The 24,298-nt window shown below is 38.5% G+C and overlaps 1 protein-coding gene across 2 annotated transcripts; it reads right to left on the bottom strand.

The window, feature by feature from the left end:
* Positions 1-911: 911 nt before the first annotated feature.
* Positions 912-23,236, bottom strand: ugt8 (UDP glycosyltransferase 8). Of its 2 annotated transcripts, XM_040024211.1 has the most exons (6): positions 23,098-23,236; positions 17,775-18,607; positions 13,540-13,682; positions 7,421-7,497; positions 6,143-6,362; positions 4,655-5,033 (listed from the first exon to the last, which is right to left on the bottom strand). In XM_040024211.1, exons 2-6 carry the CDS (start codon positions 18,603-18,605, stop codon positions 4,655-4,657), a joined length of 1,650 nt encoding a protein of 549 aa, XP_039880145.1. In that variant the 5' UTR covers positions 18,606-18,607; positions 23,098-23,236. The 2 variants fall into 2 exon arrangements, with proteins under 2 accessions (XP_039880144.1, XP_039880145.1); XM_040024210.1 differs by lacking the exon at positions 23,098-23,236 and having other exon boundaries at positions 912-5,033; positions 17,775-18,605.
* Between the last annotated feature and the right edge of the window lie 1,062 nt (positions 23,237-24,298).

Raw genomic sequence — 24,298 nt, forward strand, 5'->3', positions numbered from 1 at the left:
CAGTAGCTCCTGATGATTGCCCTTGGAGGCAAGATAATAGGCACTAGCAAGGTATAAAGAGGGAAATGTGGCTAAGAATGACTGGAGGGTGTCATGAATGATGCCCACTGTGTTTTTCTGCAACATCAGATTTCTGATCAGCCCCCCCATATGTCTCAGTTAACAGAAGAGCGCCCACACAGGGCCACCAGCGACAACAAAACAACTTGAAGAATGTAAATTAAACATACCTGCAGATGCTTTTTAAAAAAAAACAAAAAAACAAACAAACTGTGAGTCACTGTGTCTGTGTGCGTGGGGGGGGGGGGGGGGGGGGGTGCATGCGGGGGGAGAAGTGGGGGTTGGTTGGTCTGCAGGCCCCAGCAGGCAGAGTGAATAATTAAGTAAGCGAAGCAGAGTACCAAGCTGGGTGTTTTGTTACCCCCACTCTCACTCAGCACAAGCATACAGCATTAGATAACCCCATCTATCCACGTGTGTGTGCGTGCATGTGCAGTTGGCTACTTTAGATGATTCGACCATTTGATACCTACAAAAGCCTCTTGCTGCTTGGTAACAATTCCAGACAGAAAGCCTATACATCCCCTATCACACTGAGACTGGCTGCATCAACTGCTGCAATCAGCATCAGCCTTGTCTGGGCTCAAAAACATGAATCGCATGCGCTCCTCTGTTCAATACTGCTGCACAGTGGCATCGAGGGCATGTAACAGTTTATAACGATATGATTTTGTTTTTCTTATTCTTCTATATTTTAGTTTGGCGAGAAATTATATGCGACACTGTAGGAAGCGCGGGAAAAAAAAGTTTCAGTCATCTCTGCAAACAAAATATGCTTTTTTTATTCAGCATTAGCATTTTGTTTACAATCTATTTACAACATGGACACACATGACAGAACAAGTGAGGACTTTTTTTTTTGCCTAGATTTAAAATGAAAGTAAAATAATGTCGAACCAACTACAGTGAAGTGAGGACAGGTAAGGACGGCGCAAAAGACGGCAGAATACACAAGGAATTAAAGAGAAAGACAAAGATGTGGACAAAGGGAACAAGCTAGTACACTACAGAAAACAGAGCAATGATCAGTTATTCAAGCAGGTAAAATATAGACATCACGAGAACAGATACACTCGACTTTATATTTACTGAAACATAAAGTTGGGACATTTAAGTATGTAGGGTACAACATTATTAATACTGAAAAACTAAAAAAAACAACCATCTTTACAAACATTTTCTCTTCAGATCCTGTTCATAGCTTGCATAGCACTAGCAGGCCCATCAGCCATACCCACCATGGGCTGGGTTGGGCTGTGCAAGTGATGTTATAGCTCACAGAGAAAGGAAGGTCATAAAACTTCTCTGAAATATTTTAAAGTATTTGTGAACATTTTGTTCTTAACAACGTTGACTAGGTTAAATGTTCCGTTGCCATTACATTAAGGTTGTTGTTGTTGGTAAACAGTCCCTCTGCTATGATTCCATCCATAAAAAAAAAAAAAGGTAGAAGAACAAGAAGAAGCACAGTATGTGTAGCTTGGTAGTTTGATAAATCAACTAAAGATCCCACGTTCGTGATTTTTTTTCTTCTCCTATGCCTACGAGCACCTTCTAAAATACAAATTAGAAGGATAATGAAACCCTGCAGACTCTAAAGATGATCTTCGACTGGCCTTGTACTTTGAACTCAGCAAAAGAGAATTTCCCCACAGGGACAGTTATCACTTTGACACATCATTATTCATTGTAAATGAGGGGTTTATTTCTATAGTTTGAACTATGTCAATCCTTTTTGTCCCTTTTAAATACCACTCTGTTACCTGCATTTACAATTAGCAGGCACAGTGGCAAAAATTTAAAGAGTAGAAATAGTGACAACAGTTAGGTCATATACAGTCATGGCCAGAGTTTTGGATAGTTTTGACTTGACTCTTCAAGATTCAGCTCAAGTGCAGTTATTGAATCATCAAAGGGTTAAACAAAAATACTGCATGAACAACTAAAGAATTAAAACCTTTTTTTCATTGCAGTTTCTTATTTTCAAGATCTCAGATATAATTGAAAAGAACGGGTGTGAGGTTTTTTGTTTGTTTTTTTTGTTCCTCTTCCCATAAATTTAGCAGGTAAAATAGATTTCAAGCATGGAATTTGCATTTGGAAACCATAGCTGTGAAATGAGGTCAAAAGGAATCTCAATAAAACTGAAACAGACCTCATTCAAGGTCCCAAAACAAAGGAAATTCATTAGATACACAAAGAAAAACCAGGGATTTGGTAAAGAGGAAAATAAGCCTGGATGCTAAATGAAGGCAACAGGTGTATGATCCCAGGATCCTTTATACAATAAAAACACCAAAACCAGAAGAAACCAACCAAACTTCATAAAAGCTATTAGAAAAGTCAGACCACTTCTGGAATTGCACTCTTCAACAGGTTGAAACTTAGAGTGGACCATGTCCAGAATGATGGAAAGAAAAAAAAAGATACACGATATTTGGGACAACTCACAACCAATAACATAACGTTGTATGGCCAATATAATGAATGGGCTTGAGTGGTTTCAAGTGGCTCTGGGTCACTAGTATTTACTGATGATGGGACAGTCTAAAGTCAACAGATCGATACTTTCTGCTCATATTTAGCCAAATGCAGCAAAGCTGACTGGACAGCAAGGGTAACTGTTCAGACGGACAATGACCGAAAGCACGTTGTGAAATGAACCCAGTTTTTGAAGTTAATGACCTGGAATATTGTGCAATCACTGAAGCGGCCCTCTGATCTCAACCTGATTAAGCTGCATTTCACTTCCAAAGCAAACCTAAAGACTGAAGACAATAACTGAAAAAACCTTAGACATGTCCATGGGTTCTAGGCATCAGTAGTTACTGAGTGCAAGTAATTTTTAACCCTTTATTAAAAGAATGACTATTTTATTTACCAATTATATTTGAGCCCTAGAAAACAGGCTTAAACTGTTGTACTTCGACAGTTAATGCAGCGTTTTTGTTCGGACCCCTGAATTAAAACAAAGCCTCCACTTGAACTGATATTGATATTTTGATATTGTGAGTGCCACTGTTCAAACACCACACGTGAACCACATCTGTTGTGCTTCATTCATGCACCCGTCCTAGTCCAGAGCAACCACACACACGTATTCAAGCAGACTGCGTACCCATAAATCTGTGTAACTGTGTGCAGAATGTGAATACCTCACACTCAGAATTAATATAATTACAGAAGGTAAGTTTGCACATAAACCTCAACAGCATTTCTAAAAGATTTACAGAAGTGAAGCGCTGAATGGAAATCTACCTGAACGGAATAATTTAAAAACATCTGTAACACATTAGAATTAAAACATTTATTAACAAATCATTAACAGCTGAATCATAGTTGAATGATGTACAAAGTGAAGTGTAGCACTGGAAATGACATCAAAAAATAGGAGAGAGAGATGAGGGCTGAAGAATTAAAATATGGGGCTGATGATGCAACTAATCATGAGTGTAAGTAATGCCCAGACTCCTCCCCTCACTACATGAGCTTAAGTAGCTTTCTGATCTTGCTTTGCCTGTTCATAATATTGTAATATCGTTACTGCAGAAAAAACAAAACAAAAACATGATCACCTTTTCACAAGGACAAGCCACATAGAGTTCGGCAGAGTCGCTCTCTACCACAACAAAAGTTAGTCAAGAGATAATGCAAAGACCGCACAGCTAAGTGCAGTCACAAGTTGGCACCACCTTGTGAAAAGGGAAAACAGTGCATGAACAAACTGGCCAGCCTGAAGACAACAGTACATTCTGTGGATAATGCAATTAAAGAACACGCAGACTGGGCCATACTCACGCTGACTGCTGCCATCAGCTGTTTCTTTGTTTGTCTGTTTCACGAGTATGAAGGACAAGGGTGGAGTGCAGATGTGGGCTAAGGATTCGGAGTGTACATGGTGCTGTCACACCGACCGAGATATGAAATAAATTAAAAATAAGACGCGTTAAAAAGTCTGATCATTAAAATGCATTTGTACAGTAATAAATAGTTTTACCCTCTATTTACAGTTCACCAAACACTTCTGCAGTTAAAAACATTTAATGCTAAATCTTTCAAAAGCCATCTTAATTTGTTTTGTTTTGATTTTTCGAGGATGAGAGGGTTGGCGCTCAAGATTCCCCCTCTTCATCATCCTTCCACTGGTAAGGAAGGCAGGAAGACAGAGAACAGGCAGGAAAGAAGACGCACGGGTAGAAATAATGTCCCCAAATATGTCTTTCCTGTGTTTCATCCTCAAAGAATTCACAAATTTAATGATGTATTGCTGCACCTGCTGTTGTGGTTGTTAAAGTTTTTGTTAAATATACCTCATTACACACACACAGACACACATTCACCCATATTCACACTCACACACACACACACACACACACACACACACAGATTTTGAGCACCCGATGTCTTGCTCTGTCCTCACACGACGCATTGTGTATCCTTTCCACAGCCTCTTGCTTGTTCTGAGTAGCAGTTGCCACTAGACGCAGACCTAAGAACAGCCTTCTTTCCAAACTTTCATAAAACCAGTGAACCAAAAGCTAGAGCTGAGTCTGTAGGGCAACTTCTTCCTCATCCCTCCTAACCTTTCGAAGCATCAATTGATCTTCTTTTCATTTTTCAAGGAGCCGTTGCGTTTGTGTTTCCCATTGGCCATGTTCTCATTATGGCAATGTCCATTGGCCATGCTGCCATCATCTCTGACGTTATCTCCTCTGCTGTGGTCCCTGGACCTGCCCCTCAGCAATCGTGCCAACCGGCGTAGGGCAAAGACCGCAAGAGCCATGGCAGCCCCTACAGTAATGACCACATCCAGCAGGAAATACTGGTAGAGGGACACCTCGTATACAGCTGAGCGCAGGTGGCTCGCACCGTTGTGACGGAGAATATAGCCGATCCAGTAAACAGCCCTGCTCACAGGGTGGCCTGGTTGATCTTTGTGAATATTGGAGAGATAACGGGCTTGCTGGCGGTACCTAGGTTGGTAGGTAGAGGAAAAGTGAGATGGCATAAAAAAATGAGGAAGGAGATTTGTTGAACAAACACTGCAGTCACAACCAAATCAACATATAGCTTAAAATATGAAATATTATAGACACCCTAAATCACAATGACCTGATATCATGAAAGGTCACCAGGGGGTGTGCTACGACGCTAGGAAAAGCTCGAAGTCAGAGTTTCCTGTGTGGCTTTCTTTATCTTGCTAAATCACCATAGTAACTACTGTTGAACACATAACCTAGTCAGGAGGTTAGGTTCACCGAAAGAATCACCAATTCTCTCTTTTATTGCATGTTTTAAGAGCAATGTAAACTCTCTGCAGGGAGAATGCGTGTGCAGGTTGTTAAAACATACTTTATGAAAAACACTAAATGAAGCACAAACTGTAGGTAGCAATGCCAGAATGTGCATGTGCAGAAAATATATAAATGTTTTTGTATTGTAGCTATTTTTGAATTGCAGCCACTAAAATACACACCAAGAATATCTGTTCAATCAATAAAGTTAACTGGCAACTAACTAAAGTGATTTCCACGCCTCCGATATTAGGCTATGGGACAGTAACATTTAATGTTTAAACGTATCCAATTAAAAGTTTCAGAGCTCTAATGTGTGGCTGTCATCTTAAAAATAAACAGCAGCACAAAGCGCTGTTGACAGTAATTAAACTGAATTAAAATGTTTATTTTACCACAGTGCGTTAAATCACCAGATTAACTGTTTTCTGCAGCATTAATCTCTTGTCTTAAATCGCAACAATTGCATTTTACTGTTATTTTTTTAATGTTAATTAAAGATTTTTGTCAGGTTTTTTTAATCATCATCGGCACCATCAGATAACATTCACTCAGAGGGATCATTTTGTGCAGAACAGCAGTCACATGATCTGTGAAAAACGCCTTTTTATGTGAATGGAGTCTCAAGCATAGAGCCCAGCCTAACAGAGAAAGTTGATAACCAACTTCATAATACCCGTTATCTCTGACTTGGGTTTTAGGTTTTAGGTAAGCTAAAACCTAAAACCCTTTTATCAGATCTCACTGATAAAAGCAATAATACACAAAGCAGTACAAGACAAACTAACCTGGTGTCTGTGATGACGCTGCTCAGGGCTGTAAAGAGGTCTTCCTCTGTCATGTATTTCCAGTGCAACATGATTCCCATTCCTTTGGCTGCTACGCGCGTCATAGTATCATAATGGTCTCCAAAAAGAGGTACGCCCACCACCGGCACACCATGATACATGGCCTCATAGATGCTATTCAAGCCCCCATGGCTCAGGAACGCTCTTGTGTTAGCGTGACCTAGATGACAAGAAACAACAGGTGGGTTTTTTTTTGTATGTTAGGCATAAAGTTTTTGACGGGGCTGTTTTGCTAAGGTTAGAAACAGTTTAGAGAAACTGAAACAGCAGCACATCAGGCATCAATCAAAAAGAAAACCAAAAAAAAAAAAAAAAAAAAAGGAAAACATTTTATGACCATGGCTTAGAGCAGTGGGTAACCATAACACCACAGAAAAACATACATTGTTATTTTTAATTTTATAATGCTTCTAGGACAGTGAGCACTGTCCTAGTGTGTGTCCTGCAGGTAAAATGGCATTACATCATCGCATAATAAAGTCCTTGCTGTCAGTCTTTGAATGTGGCATATTCCTCATCCCTGTCAGGCACAATGAACCTGTGTGTATTCTTTCTAGTGAGGTTAATAAGTATGTGAAGAAGGGATCCATACTACACAAAACCTAGTGAGCCGCACCCACAGGGTGAAACCAACAACTCCTGAGGGATGTGTATAAACTTGTCATCAAGCAGTAGTACAAAAAATTAACGTTCTTACTTTTTTCAAGGTAAATATAATAACAGAAGAGTTCCTACAGTTTTTTAAAATCTTGTTTTATTTTCTTTGAGTTTAGTTTCATTTAGTTTTCAGTGTAAGTTTACATCTTTCAGACTCATTTCTGTAATTTTAATGTTTTATATTTGATATTGTAAATTATTGTAATGGGGGCTCTTCATCAGATTAGAATTTAAGAAGGTCTGAACGGGTATTATAATACAAACGACACTTTGTGGAAACGGTTAACTCACATACATGTTAGTGTTACCATTTCTAGGAAATGCACTGAGGTCTGCTCATATTTGTTAAATTTGACTAATCTTGCAAAGACAAGATCAAAATTACATGTTCTATATATTTTTAATTTATTTCTCGATGAACATGAACAATGATTTTTTAACTACATGTATTTTGATTTGCAGTTTTAGTTAACTAGAATCACCTCGATCTGATTCACAAACAAAATATGGTGATAAAAGAACTGGATGCTACGTTTTTTTTAAATGATCTCATGTCCTTACCTAATAAGTCATTCTGAGGCATCCAATCAACAAGCTTGGTGTTGTTGCCAAGGTTACTGGGTGGCACGCCAGAGAATCTGAGGAGGAGGAAACAATGCAGAGGACAAACATTGAAGCAATTTATTTTAGTTTTGAGAAGAAAATCTTAAATTTAAGCCAATTGAGAAAAAAAAAAAAAGCTTCAGGTGCTTTAAGTAAAGTAACAATTTATTAGATTGAATAACGCACTTGCTAACACCTTAATAAAGTGTGACATTATTTTAAAGTGCTACCCAGAGTTTACCAGTAAAAATCAAGTAAGAAAGTCCAAGTTTCTTCATACTACACAAGTGTTTGCATGTCACACTGTCTCTTGATTGCAGTTTTCAAATGCTAAATGAGGTCAGTAATATAGAGCACGGTTGGTAGAGCGTGGGGCCAGAAATAGTCTGTTTCCAACCACAGTGACTAACTCCGCACTGTGGTGCAGTGGCAAAGTGTCGGTGATGTAGCTCAAGCAGTCTAGTGCCACATCTACTAATTACGATTCATTCTGCTACAATGTATAATTTCTTAACACTTCTAAGATACTGGGGGGGGAATAATTGACATTATGAAAATATAAAAGAACAAATGGGGACTACTGAGTGTACAATGACACTCACTGCACAGGCTTTCACCTTGATTGCTAATGAACACTTAATGATTAGTGTGAATTTCCACAATAATGTGCTCAGTCAAATTCTTTTTTTTAACAATGTAGTGTTTTAACACAAAGATTTGGATGTTTAGTCCTAAGAGATCAGAAGTTATCCATAAAGATTATGCGAGTTGTGTTCATCCCTCACATTATTGCGAGGATTAGTCTGCCAGACAAATCACAATGACTAACTTTAAAAACGATATAACCGACAGACTAAAGAGACAGTTTGGTCAATGCATTTGTTTAGCTGCTAAGAGCTGTGATATATGTAAATGAGGATAATAGTAAATGCCAGCCAGACAAGGTCATTTCGAAACTGTAAGAAAACGTATACACAAAATGAATCATGCACAAAATATAGAAAATCTTATCTTTTGAAAAATGAGACCAATACTATGGCAACAGTGAATCTACACTGACCTATATTAACAAATTTAGTTGTTACAATCCTCCTGCCAACACCTTTAGCAGCACATGGTAACATTACCTTATTTCTAATTTTTTTCCCACCCCTTTTTGTCCAGCCTCAAAAACCTTTTTGTTTACTTCGTCTCGGTTTACATTCTTTTACTGATAATCTTTTTCTCTTTGGCTTAATGTGTAACTTCCCCTGGATAATGAAACGGCCCAGTCTTTGTTAATTTTGTTAAATGGTGCGAGTCCTATCGTCAGTTAACCATATCTAAGACAGAAGTACGCATACACAAGAGGTCACATTGTCTAAGGGTCAGATAGTGGAATGTATTTGTTCTCAAAAATATCTCGCAACAGTCACTGACTCTAAACTGAACTTTGAAGCAAACTGTGAAGCTGTGTGCACAAAAAGAGGCTATCATGTTTGAGGAAGCTCTGTCATCTCCACGTTGATAAAACCCACTGATGATTTTATCATGCTTCTTTTGAATGTCTTTTGTCCTTTTCCTTGGTATCATATCTGTAATGAACAGAAACTCACTCAATCAAATTGTTAAATTGTCTGATCTGTGAGCCACAGCTGAGCCCAGCACTCCTCTATACCCTGTATTTCCTCAGTATTTTGTATTATGCTTATCTGTTAGCTATGGTCCATGTTTGTATTGAAAAATGGAGAAGAGAATACAAACACACACCTTAATATCACGAAAAAACTCTAGGACTGACTCTCAGGTAATAAATCTACATTGTTTACCTCTATGCAAGTTTCTGTGTGCAAAGTGTAGAAATAAATTACTGGTCACTAAAACACTTGTCAAGTGGTTTCTGGCTCTCTGTGATATCGCCAACTGATCAGGGGAGACATATTGCTTAACCAAATGGTGATGCCAAAACGACATGAAACACACCAGTGATTTATTTATTCTGAACTTCTCTTTCACACTCGTGCTTCTTTGGGCCTCAATCAACTACTTTGTTGATAATGTTCGATCTAAAATTTCAAGTGTTGCCGATGCAGTTGCTTGCGTCATGGTAAAAACTCTAAATGTAGATACGTTTATTATGAGTTTTATAAATGCCTTTGGTTATCGTATATCAGAAAAAAAAAAAACAAAAAAAAAAACACACACTTCAGAAAATTTTTAACATACTTCTAGACTGACTGGAAATGTGGGTGTGTCTTTCTGGCACAGTACTGAACTGGTTTGAATCTAAGTAACAGGGAGAAGTTGTGTCAACTGGCAGTTGCACTCAGTACAGACAAAAATGACATTACGATCCACAGCATGCTACTTCAAACTTAAATCATGGAAACCAAAAATTAATAAATAAAAGGAAAATGAAAAAGAAACAAGTTTGTAAAAAATTTCTTACTGTAATTATGCAACTTAAACACAAATCTGCAAACCATATCTCCAGGGGACTTTAAGCCATTACATAAACTTAATCAATGGTTACATGTGCAAAACAATATTTCTTGATTCAATGATAAAAACTAGCTTTATGGACTACACCAGCTCGCAGTGGTTTTAAATCAGTGCCCCCCAAATCTGCAGTTGTGACTTGATCTATTGTTTTATGCAAAGCATTTAGAATTACCTTGAGGTTGAAAGCACCTAGACAAATGAACTTGATTTGCATCAACAAAAGCTGAAAAGCAAAAGTGCTTTTGTACTCACAGGTGTTTAGGTTCTTCTAAATGCCTGTGTATGTCTGCATGTAAGCGTCAATAGAAAAATTTTTATATACTTTTTTTTTTATGGTCTTTGACATTGAAAATGTTAAGTGGTGGAAGCAAAACATTAAAATTAATTACATATTTTTTCTGACTGACATTTCTGGCAAGAATCCCTTTGACTGTCTACAGCGCCCGAGACATAAAACAGTGATACATAAATTTTTTGTTGCAAAATTACATAAGCATTGCAAGTACCTATAGAGCTTCAAAGAACATCACCATCATTGATCAGGTGGAATTCCTTGCGGTTGTGCCACGTGACTTACTGCTTGGAACAGTATGTTTACTTAAATAACAAAAGTCTTTCCAATAAGCTGACATTTTCCTAGAGCCACAAGACATACAAAGTTTACTGAGCCAGCCTACCTGAATTTTGCCACCACTTTATATGTACACAGCACATTTTAAAGGTAGTGTTTACAAACTAAAAACTGAAGCAAAACTCATTAACTTAATCACCTTAGGTCTCATGTTTATTTCTGGGGCACCCTGACCTCCAAGACAGAAAAAAAATAATACTTATAATTTCTTGGTTCATTTTAAATATATCAAAAATAAAACAATTCCATTGTATTTTATTTTGAATTTAAAATTCATTACTTAAATACCATTTTCAATTCTCTTCTTGGTCTGCAATAAAGAAAATAATGCACTCGACTCAAAAATATGCAGATCATGCCACTGACTAAATACTCGTGTGTTTTTTGTGTGGGGAGGCATTTCCGCACATTCAGCATATGCATGCTACATTATGACTCCCATCTGTCCATCTCTGTCTGCTTCCCTCCCCAGCCCAAACTCTTTCATCTGTCTTTAACAAAGCACCAATTCACTGTCCTGCCCATCAAAGCCTACATTCATGGAGCCAATTATCAATGACACGATTCATTTGGCTGGCTCCCTGATGCTGTCATCAACCTTCTTCCTTTTTAACCTCTTAGTTTAGAAGGGACACTAAAAGCTGCATTAACATACAATATCACATAACTGTTGCCCTTTAAAAGAGGATCTTGTTTGTTCTCTACTGTGATGAGATTCCTGTATAAAAAGCCTGATTATCATACCATGAAAAATTAGGGAAGTGAAAATAGGGAATCTGTTTCATTTTACCATACGCAACAAAATAGATTATTCCGTATCATAAAATGTTGCACACATAAACACAACCTGCATTACAACAAAAACAGTGCTTTTTTTTTTTTTTTTTTTTTTTTTTTTTTTTAAAATAGTCATCAAGGTAATATTGCAACCACAATGGAATCATCTGAGGTCCCTCCACCCAGTTTTTACAACAGTCAATTCTTGCAGTTTAACATTGCATGGGTAAGTTCACTTGTTCCTCTTTACCACCTCTCTCACCAAAACTAAATAAAAGACGTCACGCATATGTACGATGGCCTCATTTTACTAAGACACAGAAGGTCAGTAAGCTAACACGAATAAACTGGCACACGACAAGAACAAAGGAGTCCTATTTCGCCTTGAGCTTTAGCGATCTGTTTAATCTGTATTTTCCAAAAGAAAAGAAAACAATCCCAATAAGATAATCAGTAAAGTCAGCACAGAGGTCTTTTTTTTTTTAAATTATTTATTTATTTATTAGTGACTCTGAAATTTATCCTTGCACTTCTTGCCTTTTCTTTTTCACCACGTGTGGGATCTAAACGTGTGATGATAGTATACAAAGGCCAACTCGAGAGAAAAGGAATGGCACAATGTGGTATTATCTTTTTTTAAGACTTAAGTGTTACAATAAAATGAAGACTAATCACTGAAATATCTGTACTTGCAGTCCGAACACAAAAAAACATGACAAGAAAACCTAAATCTCTGACCTAAAACCTAATAAAGACAGCATGCAGTGACATACCTGTATTTACACAGAGGAAAACATAATGGAAGGTTAACAGTTCACTTGCATGACATCACTGGAAACTGTGTAGTCAGGCCTCTACAGACTAGCTGCCAACCCTCTACATGCGGGTGCCTGTTCTGCATTATATACCCATCAGTGTAATGTTAAGTGTATCTACTGCAAATCAGTACTTTGCTCCTGGATTCACATTACACAAAAAAAAAAAAAAATATGTGATAAAATTTCCTTAAACCAAATAGTTATCCTTTATCCCATATTTAGTTAAAATATCCATAGAAATGTGGGTCAATGTGGTAAATGAATGGCAAGCTTTTCAAATATACCTGTTAATGATTAAAAGGTTGATGGATGGTTTTAAAGTAACATTAAACTACTACCTCTCGTTATTAATTAATCCTGAAAGCAGTAAACAGAACTGAATATGCTGCAAATGCAGTTCTGCGGCTAAAAGTGAAGTAGCTCCTGTCGTGTCACATGGTCATATATTGTCTGCACCTCATTCACATATGCAAAAGTGTGTTTATCAGAGCAGTACTCGGGCTGAATTACTTGTGGCTAAATTTAGAAAGGAAAAAAAATGCAAAGGTACTTCCATCCTTAAACTATAAAGTCACCGTCAACTGATCAAGCTTTACTGTGGCACGAACAAGTTTCAGCATTCATGGCGCAATTTTATTTGATCTACCAGATGACCTCTAGTAAAAAATGTTATGTCTCTTTCTTATGGTGGAGTAATGGCCACTGACCTTAACAGAGGTAAGTGAGGCCTAAAGTTCTTTGGATGTTGTTCTGGGGTCTTTTGTGACCTCTTAGATGAGTCGTTGCTCCGTTCTTGTAATTTTGGTCGGCCTGAGAAGGTTCACCATTGTTCCATGTTTCCACCATTTGTGGATAATGACTCTCACTGTGGTTTGCTGGAGTCCCACAGCTTTAGAAATGGCTTCATAACCTTTTCCAGACTGAGAGATCCCAATTACTTTGTTTCTCATTTGTTCCTGAATTAACCTTTGAGAATGTTTTGGTCTACTCCACTTTATCAGGCAGGTTTTATTTAAATCATTTCGAGATTATCGAGAACAGGTGTGGCTTTCCGAACATGTGATACACAGCAGTTAATTTATATCATAACACCTTCATTTAGAAACTACGTTAACTTGCGTTATCTTTGTCTAATATTTAAATTTGGTTGATGATCTGAAGCATTTAAGTGAGACAAACATACAGAAACACAGAAAATCAGGAAGAGGGCATACACGTTTTACCACCACTGCAGGTTTCCCCATAAAACACAACAAACAACCAAAAAAAGAAACAGAAAAGAAAAAAAAATGCCTAGTGGAAGACTGTTGTTAATTTTAGGTTTTAGAAAGTTCTATTCACATCTTTTAAATTGAAAGTAGATTCTTTACCTCCAGATAACACGTTGGGGCAGTCTGGCAAGGGCACCTGCTAGTTTGTGAGCAATGTCACTGGAAAGGTACTTTACGCCGGCTCCAAATGACACAACTACAAAGCCGTGCTCTTCTGTGTCTTTCACCCAGTCTTCAAAATCCTGTAGGAACATGAGAAAAAAAGACCAGGGAGGGATAAAGTACAGCTTTAAAAAAAAAAAAAAACACAAAAAAACAACAACATGTATTTCATATTTGAAAGTGCTTCAATTTAACTCAGGATTTTCTTTTAGAGCCTTAAGAACAAATACATGACATCAGCGTCAATAAAGCATGACTAAGTCACATAAACTTTAAACACTGTTTTAGTTATCTGCGAAGGTTTGCAGTCACGCCAATGTGACGATAGCATTTATTGTACTGATATAGCAGAGTTTATTGTGCACATCCATTTTGACAGGTTTGCATATAAATGTAGGATGACAGTATAAGACTGAATAAATGCTACAATCTAACTTTAATACGAAAACGCAGTACACTAAACTACTTTTTTAATAATGTTAGAACAACCGGTAATTATGTCTGAAGGCTGATAAGTACAGAGGCTCTAAAACCCAATAACATATTCCAGCCTGAAAACTCTGTAGAGATACATCTAAGCTCAAATCCTTTGATTTTTAGAATGAAATTATATGTTAATTAACAAAAAACTTAATACTCGACAACCTCAACCATTTAGTATCAACTTTGTACTACTGTCAGATTTTTCTGTGTATGAGCTGTTGATATAGGTGCAATCAAAAAACATTAGTCATTCCTGATCATCAGCAACCAAGCCCAGAAAAACTGACGCTAAATAACATTCAATATGTACACAAGTCTTTTATAGCACATTTTCACCTATTCAAAATATAAACTCACATAGATGGTAATATACGTAAGGCTCCGGTCGCACAGGCCTAAGGCCAGTTAGAAACCACAGTCAATCACCAATTGCAAGGAACAAATGTATATTCCTAAATGGTCAGGAGGGTTGCTGCCTGTCACGGTGAAAATGATAACTGCTAAAGCTCCAAAGAGACAGAATCAGTTACCACCTGACAACCACGGGTCAGTGGGAGAAAAAAAACAAAAGTGGATTCTCCAACTGGTTGGCAAGTAGATGCTAAAGCAGGCTTACATTTTAGTTTGAAATTCTAAGGTTTGATATATTTAAAGTTTCTAAGAAAAACAGGACTTCTTGTTGCTCGAAGAAAACTCAGCAGAGGCCTCTATCAAGAAGCAATGTCACAGATCCCTTTCAAGAGATCCCTTCATTTGAATTGCCTTTACTGGAAGCAACCCTGGTGCCTACAGTTGGCCATGTAGGAGAGTGAAATCACCAGGGTAACAATAAATTTGAGTATAGTTATCCATAATGGTGGACTGGAGCAGACGTCATTAACCCATGAATGTTTGTTTTTGAGCACTTCTGTATTATTTAAAGCCAAGTTGGGTATTTCTGTGCTCCAAGTTATAATTACTAATTGAATGTTTAACAGTCTTTGCAAGTTTGAGGCTGGCAAGGTATAGTATTATCTCTATGAGTTACAACAAGGTTAAAACATTACCTTTTATGGTATCATTTTCCAAGTAAAGCCTTTTTACAAAAAAACAAAAAAAAAAAAAAAAAAAAAACAACAACTTTTGAGTACTATTGATATGTTGAACCTAAGATTCTAGCTATCCTAATTAGAGACTATCCAATACCTTAAATGCTCGCTCTATTCAAATAAAAGATGTAAAACTATCAGCACTACAACTGAAATAACAGAACTCACGGGTTCCTACAAACTACACTGAGCAAATTATAACCACAAATCTACATATAAATCCAATACCATACGCTTTTAAAGCACTCTTCCTGTAAAAAACGAGGAGTCTTCCATGAGCAAACCTGCAACATGTGGTGCCATGTGGTGCTGTTTTTTTTTTTTTTTTTTTTTTTTTTGGGGGGGGGTCTTTTTCTTTTTTTAGTAACAGCCTGCCATTACTTGGACTACAGTGCTTCTCAACAGGCACTTGAAAGAAGAAATCATGACAAACACTCATTTGAGTTTGGGTTTGCTAGGGTTGGATGACTGGACTAATCTATGTTGGCTGTTTGCAGTTGCTTTTTTGTCTATGATTGTTGTCATTTTATTTTGCTAATTTAGTTGTCTGAGAATTTCAGTTGGTAGGTAATTAATTTTAAAAAGATGTGAAGTCTCCTTTTAGGTTGTGTTGAGCTAGAGCTGAGAGTTGACAGTTATTGAGATTCTTAGCAATATTATAAGGAAAAGTCATACAAGAAGACCTTAAATGTCAACAAGTCTGTGTACTTTAGCATCATATGTTATGCCCAGCTTTTTATTAATTTACAGGCATTTACACATCTCTAAAAATATATTTGCTCTTACAGGTTGTTGAAAGGACAACAGGCAGTTGGATATTAACCCAACCATGGGGCGTGTCCTGATGTGCACTTAAGAAACCATTATATTTTACTATTGGACAAACTATTTTTGTAAAAGTGAGGATGGACTGACTAACAGTGGTTGGGGACCGATCAGGGAGCAGCCATGTTGGAGAGACAGGATTGCCGGACAAGTAGGGAGAGAGGGAGGCTAACGGTCCAGCTGCAGGAGCTAAGGCTGCCCTGGCACAGAGCAGCTTCACGGGCACACTGGGCTCTGTGTCCCAGCAGCATACCCCCTACTGTCCCTACAACGCGGCCTTAGTGACCCCATAAAAGAGTCTCAGTGTCCCCAGAGTTAGGGTTAGAACAATGACCTCGTTCTCCCTCCACTTCCATTATAACCCTCCACACAACACTGCACAATACTCCCCATTGGCTGGTGTGGCATTCCTAAAACCCTCCGCAGCAGATACCGACAGCCCGCGCTCGCAATGTCCAAACGCTGGACTAACCCCCCCATCACTACCCGCCTCTCCTCAACACCCTTCCCCCTTTTGCTCAAAATCTGCCGTGTACATTGAACCTAAACCAATCATCACACCAGACTTTTCTAGAAAGGGTCACTTTGTAGCACATTGTGATTAGAAAATATCACAAGTGATAAAAAACAATAGATAATGGAAACAAGCTAGTGTGAATAACAGCAAACTGTGAAGACATAAAGAGGAAGTGGTTTCAAGAGATAAAAGTGCAGAAAAACAATTCATTAACTAGAGATGTGTGAATTTGATTGAAATTCAAGAGGAACGTTGCAGCCAAGCTTTTGCAAGTTCCCAAAGGGTTGTTTTTCAACAAGTGGTTAATTACTCGGCAACTATTTTGGAGAAAAAAAAAAAAAAAAGCCAACATTTTATTGGCTCCAAATTCTCGTGTGACGATTTCATTTTTATCTTATGACTGGCTATAACAAACATGGATTAGCCATTATTTTCTACTTAATGATACTACAGTTTAACAGATTAAGGCCTTTTCTGAAAAAGGGCTGCGTCTTTGATTAACTCTGAATAATTCAGTGACAAAAGAGAAACAGTTTGCAGAATGGATTTAGGCTAAAGAATGGAAAAAAAATAAGGAGTACGTCCTTTCTCATGCCTTTATAATACCTCTCATAACTCTTCAGGGTTCTCAAACACAGACCACACCCATAACAAAACTTACTGTATTAATCTAATTATACTAATATAAATATAATACTTAGAAAAACAATGCAGCTTCCCATTCTGACCAATAAAGCCACATATTTGCATAATGACCTGTTTCAACTCTGTTCCCATGAGCCAGCTGTACTACAGTGCTTCTGTCACCAGTGCATAAGAGCGCTCATTTTATGCTCAGGCTCCTATAGAGGCCTCTGTGAGCACTAGATGCAGATGCATTCATGAAATGTAGGCTCCATTGTTCAGATCTTGAAATGAATAAGCCTATCTCAAATACAAGTTTAGCATTGGGCCTGAGTACAAGAGAATAGGACATGTAAAGGCATGAGGTGACACACCTGAAAATTTGAATGCAATAATTGTTGGATTTTTAACATTTGCTGCTTTCTTATGATACTGTCAGCAGTGTTTCATATGAAGGATAAGGACTGATTCAAGACTATGGTCACATTTGTATCAATGTATCAAAATACCTTGCTGTGCGAGCTGTTTAAATGCTGCATTAGCCAAAAGGAGACTGCACAAGTTCTCTTGGACATGACAAAATAGAACAACCCTCATAATAAGCTCGTCAGCTTTGTGTCCCTTTTGGTACTGACCTGTGGCAGTGGGCTGGGAGGCTTGGTGAGGATGCCACCTATGTACACCACATGTGGAAGGGTGGGTCTGGGGAATTCCAGAGCCATGTCAGTGCACAGCATCCACAGCCGGCTTCCCTGCACCAAGTCAGCCATGGCCACTTGAGGCTTTACTCCGTGTTTCTTCATAATCCGGTCATACTTGGGCAGTGCGATGTAATGGACTCCAAAGCGCTGTACGAGGTAAACAGCTGTGTTTGCAATCCTCTGCATCAAGGACATGCGGTCGGTCAGCAGCGAGTTGAATTCCGGTACGTATGATAACGGGGCCGGGGCTCCAACCTCTGCAGGGTACCACAGGCCGGTGCTGAAAACAGCATATTGCACACCCAGGATATGAGCAATCACAAAACCGCACATTTCATTGGGGTCCACTAGCAGCAGGTCAAACTTGGCCTCTTTCAGCCGGTTCATTACTTCAGTATTGCCAACGACAGCATCGCAGTTCTGAGAGTAGTGGTCAAGAATGTCAAACAGTTCGAGAAATGTCAGGCGGCCTGAGAAGATGTTGGTGACTTTGGATTGGAGAAAATTGTCAGCTGTGGTGCTGTTAAAGATCCCTTGATAGCGCTGTAAATGGTAGTGAGGAGAGGGCGGGACCTCACGACCCTCTGAAACTAGAAAATGGGTCTCGTGGCCCTCCTTGTGTAGAGCTGTTGCCAGCGTTTTGAAGATGTAGAGGTGCGATTCAAACATGATGGGTGGGACCACAATCACTTTAGCGGCTCTTGTCGTACTGGGACTCCATGTGAGGAGGCCCAGGAGGAGTAGGAGTGATGAGGGTAGTAGCATGGCTGAAACAATAATAATAATAAAAAGAGCAATATTAGGATTACAGCTGCAAAATACACAGTACAGACATTCCAATGCAATATTATAATACAGATACAGATCACTGTTTATCCAAAAGCAATGCATCATAAAACTTTATGTTTACTAGGAGTTATTTGTCTGTGTGCTTTGCACCTTCAAGGAGGAGGCTGATGGAAAATTACTAATTAGACGAGTTTATTTAGTCGAGATAAACCTTTATCTCTATCAGCAGAGCATGATTCAGAGAGTTGAAAATCTTATTTCCTGTTCATTGAACTTCAAGCCTGGAAATGAATTCAGCTGTATAAATTTTCTTTCAGTTCTCTCATACATACAAATCCATATGAAGAAATTACAAGGTCTCAGCTTTTGTGCCGTTTCATTTTTCTGGCATCAAAACATTACATTTCCTTATCAACTTCTTCTTTCTTCTGACGTACTTCGATTCCACCGCTCCATTTCTAATCACCCTGTGCGCAACTGTCGCTGACATGGTGTGGGTAGCACCAACGTCATTCTGAACCTCCAGCCGCCCTATTCACAAATACAAACACAAAGAACTATTATTGAGCCTCCATTTCATAGCCTGTGCCCTATATGCCTACACCCATTCTCTTGCTCTCTCTCTCGGCCCCTCTCATTTGGATTAATGATTAACAGTGAAAGCCTTTTTATGGAGGGTCGTCCACTACGCAGGTTACATTTATCTACAGTGCCTAACCCATAAGTTGCTACAGGTAGCTGTGTGGTGATCACATCCAAGGGAAATGTATGGGTGCTATTTAAATACCTATAGATGAATATAGACAGTTGTATGTTGGTCTGGAAGCCTTTCAAGGGTGAGCCATTTATGATATCCTCTCTGCCCCACAATACATCTCCTACATTTTGTTTTGTCGTGGCACAAGTAATATCTCCCGATTGTATTACAATTGCACCTGTTGATTCTGCTCGCCTTATAGCATTCAATCATAATAGGAAAACACTTGTTTAACCACAATATGGAGTTTCTCTCTTCAAGGCAAGGTATGAAGAGGACTAAAGGGTGTCACCATTTTGCATTAAAATAGCCTCAGCATGTTGTTACAGACACTTCTCAGCACAGACTGTTGATGGTAACTATAGAAACCAGCCAATGTCTACTGAGGACTAAGATGCGTCATGACTTAGGTTACCAACAATGGAGTCTGGTTACCGTGTGTGCAGGGACAGCTGAGGAAGTGATCTGGATTCAGAGAATTGAAGGATATAATATTATGGGATTATATGGATGGAGACAAAATGAGATGGGGAAGATTAGAGCAAACCTTGGGAAGACAGCTATTGTAGTTTGTAAGATAATAGTCAGCAGGGGAATGCTGGGAGATAAATCAGTGTAATGTTGATACTTTTGATATTGTGCGATTCATCTTACGAGCTAAGCCGCTGTTAAAATATACAAAGGTAATCAGACAAATGTGATGTAGGCAGTAATGGCTGCAAAAATCTACAATTAACATCTTAGTCTGCCCATGCAGGATACTGATTTCCTTTAGATTTACATGATAATTAACAATGATTAATAAACTATTAAGCTTAACGAGATAAACTTTGTACAGTGTTTAACAAGTTTATTAGTCCACCACCCAATGTAAGGCTTATGCCACAGCTGCTCTAAATTAACAGTATTGGTCATTTAAAGAAAAATCTAAATTTAATGTATCTGCAACAGTTAATCTTCCACAACGCACCATCTCTTTAATCCAAAAGATAGAGACTCCGTTTTTTGTTTTGATGAAGATGCTAAATTACAGTTATTTAACAGAAAAAAATGGTTTCAGTCGTTGAATATGATGCATGATCAATATCTGACAGCTCAGACATACAAAATATTTCTAAAAAAAAACAAAAAAAAACTAAGCATAACAACTCTTCTGCACAATAATTTGTATTTTTTTATTCAAAATCAACACAAAAGTAACTGAGAAAGAAACTATTTAATAGTTTGAGGGGGGGACTTTAACTATGTGATTATCTTAAAATTAGTCTTCCATTCAGGTTCTCTGTTTTGTAGCATTTTCTGCACACATAATCTCTTATGCATTACTAAAAATCAAACCAAGTATAGTTTTGGCAGGAAGCACTTTTATCCAATCAGTGCCACAATGTGGTAATTATACCGTGATTAACACTCTCTAATGCAGACTAACGTTTTCGGGATGTAACACAGCAGGAGGCCCCTTGCTGTTTCCACAGTGGGGGTTCATTAGTTCAATTCACCCTGGTGAGAGCGGAGAAGTGACGTCCAAGAGCTGATATTAAGTCAAACACAAGTCAGCCTTTAGCTATTTATTTTTGGCTCATATCTCTCAAGTGAAGCAAGATAAACTGGTCTTAGGTTTATTTGCTGCAAAAAAAAAGAACCCAGCTGAGGACCTTGAAGGGCAAGACTGGCTAGCCTGAGGTAATAACGCTTGAATTTTAGAAAAATCAAAGAAAAAACAATCTAAAAGATTAAATGGGCTCAGACATCCAGATGATGGTAGCTTTGAAGTCCTATTGCTCGGCTAGCTGGTGACTACTGGCGGAAGACGGCTTCGTAACCTGCTGAAAGGTGTGATGCAATCCTTTTCTTTTAAATCATGCCTGAGGTTAAACCCTCATAATGAAATTTGACATAGCAACACGTATCTGGGCCTAGTGGCTGCATACAAGTGTCATCAACAAAAAAAATGCAAGTGCACATATGTGTGAAAAGTTATAACAGGTCGAGTATATAAAAGGTTAGTTGAAATTCTGTGATATCTGGAAACAATAGTTTGTACTGTTAACTCTAAGATGGAAGGTGATGCAAGAGCACTTCACAGATAAGTAAAGGTCAAGAGCCTTTAGATCTGCTCAGGGACAACGTGTTCTCTACTGACAAAGGGAAAAATCACAGCTTTTTGTCCAGTATAAGGTATTTTCCCCTCACCTTTACCTTGATTCTGAACACGCGACTACCCTTACTGCTCCCTCCCTTTCATCATGATTATGGCACTGCTACACGAGAACAGGTCGGACAGGCTCCGTCTTTTAAAACATTATGTCAGCAAATAAACAAAGACAGAGCGAATGAGTTTACAGTGACTGTATCTCATTAATGTGAACTACAGATAAGGAAGCACCAATCAATGTGGTCAGACATGGTCTGTCTTTTTCAAGAGATAAACATTGTGTCAGGAAATAAAGAAGGATAAAATAAAAAGGAAACTGGGATAAAGCCAATGTGTTCCAGCAACCGAGGTGAACCAGAAATAAGAAAGAAGTGATGAATGTGATAGTGATGGTATTAAATTCCCCTATTTGCTTAAAAATATTATCAATGGGGAAACAAAATAGGATTGGCCCTAAGTAAGTGGGAACACAGTTTGTTAAGTAAGGCAGGCTGTCACAGTCTAGGAGGGATATCCTTTTATCCCTTATAATAAGGGTAAGATTTGAGCAAAGGCACACGTCATAACACAAACCAACAGTCTGACTGTTAAATCAATACCGCAAAGAATTTCTGAGGACGAAATTCATCCCAATCGAAATTCAAGTTGGACTTACTTTGGTCTGTTTAGCAGTGACTGTCACACACGCAAGAGTGACATAACTACCTCTGGCCTGACAGAGACTGAGCAGTCAAGAAAAAGAAAAATGTCAGGTGATCACTTTGCGTCGGAGGAACAGGACTGGCTTAACAGGTGCTCTGATGTTGGCCCTCCCACAAGGAAAAAAAAGTCACAGAGAATCGCAGTCTTTATGCCTGGTATTGAAATACCTTAGCTTAAGGTCATATAAGACAGTCCACTGGACACGTGATATTAAACTGTAAACTCTAAACATCTGTAATGGAACGTCAAAGTCCGGCCAACAGATCTGATATCATGTGTGATAAGTAAGCTAACTCAAAAAAAACCAAAAAAACAAAACACCAATGTAGTAGTGGTCGTGTTTGCTTATTTCTACAGGACTTTATATGTTTTGTAGCTCTCTATATATATATCGATCATAGCTTAAGTCATGGGTGAAAAGGTTAATCCTTCAAGTCAAGAAGCGCAAAAATCCAGGGACCAAAAATTATATTTTTATGAGGAAAAATGTATGAATAAAGCTGCCCACCACACACACACGCACACACACACATATCCAACTCTGCAAAATGGATCAGCTTTTAAATTTAAGGAAAAAATGCGAAACAATGATTCTCGGCTAAAGAGAGACATTTTCGGCGTGGATATTTCGCAAGGGACGTGAACACAGCATAAGATAGCAACCTGACTACACCTACACCTCGAGGGGGATGGGGACAGCCGCTGAGCTTTAAAAGAAAAGGTAAGAAAGTAGCCTGTAACCTGTCTTCTTCATCAATATCAGCCACCTGTATGAAAAAATAAAACTGCCAAGTTTTATGGGCGAACCAGGTAAAAGCACCTGTTGACTAAAAGTTCGCCTGGGTTGGGCTTACCTGGGGACTTCAGTGTAGTTCGGGAGAAATTAAAGGTGAAACTGCAGCAGTCTCGATTTTCCTGAAGAGAATTTTACGCGTCGTGTAGAAACAACGCAAAAGGTAGTCAGTAAAGCACGTCCCCCGGCAACCGAGAAGGAGCGGAGGGAGCATTAAACTCAGAATCTCACACAGGAGTGGCCGAAAGGCGGGGCTATCTGTGTTGCAGGATGGAAGTGAAGGGAGTGGCAGAAAGAAGGGAAAAAACTTGACGGAGCGGTGGAGTATAACAGCCCATACAGGTAAGCCTACATACTAGGTGACTCAGTTTGTGTTGACACAATCGTTTTGGGTTTTTGTATTTTTTTTAATTTTTTTTTTAATGAGCGTAGCGATCGAAGGTAAGGTAGAAAAGGAGGCGCCATGTTAAGTCTTTTAAATTCAAATCGATTAAATCAAGCAGAAAATTAAATTATATTCACTTTTATTTACTGTTATTTGTAGCCACAATCAGTAACTTTGGACTTGTGTAATGACCGGATATTATGAGGTCTCGTAGTATCACTTCATAAGGCACCCTTTACAAAAGATTTCTTTATTTCTCTCACCTTTTATGTGGGTGTGCTTCTAACACTCGGCCCACCGAAACTCATAAACGCTTCTAAATGTTGGGTGTGAACAACTTCAATACGCCGTCTGTTCCACCGCTTTGTAAGTTCGTTTTAACAGTAAGAAGAATTATAATGGATAATCAAACGATATCAGCTGATGACAGTGAGAATAAAATATATATTTTCCCAGATCATCCATTTACAGGAATACAGCACTATATGCACACTATACCCGATATTAGCTGCTTTGCTGTTATTGCTTTTGGGAAAGTGGGCGTGCTTAACTCCCCACCTACAAAAAGGTATGAATAAGGGAGAGATTCTTATCAGACAGCAAAGAGGTAGGAATAAAGAATTTAAAGGGGGGTGATTGCAATAAATGCTGACGGTGTAAGTTGTAACTGGTGTTACACAAAGAAGCAGGTCTGTTTACACAGCAAGCACAGAAATATAGGTGGGAATGCAACGTAATTTGGATGGTGGGGTTGGGCAGGGTGGGGTTGAGGGATACTGGAGAGCAGGACCATAATGTGTGTTGCTAAAGACAAATGGATGGTTCTTCTCTAACTCACAGTGATCCATTTGTTTATAAGCCTGCCCTCCACACAAAG

The sequence above is a fragment of the Simochromis diagramma genome, unplaced genomic scaffold (genome assembly GCF_900408965.1).
Source record: "Simochromis diagramma unplaced genomic scaffold, fSimDia1.1 OVJJ01000302.1, whole genome shotgun sequence".
In the NCBI taxonomy this organism is placed as follows: Eukaryota; Metazoa; Chordata; class Actinopteri; order Cichliformes; family Cichlidae; genus Simochromis; species Simochromis diagramma.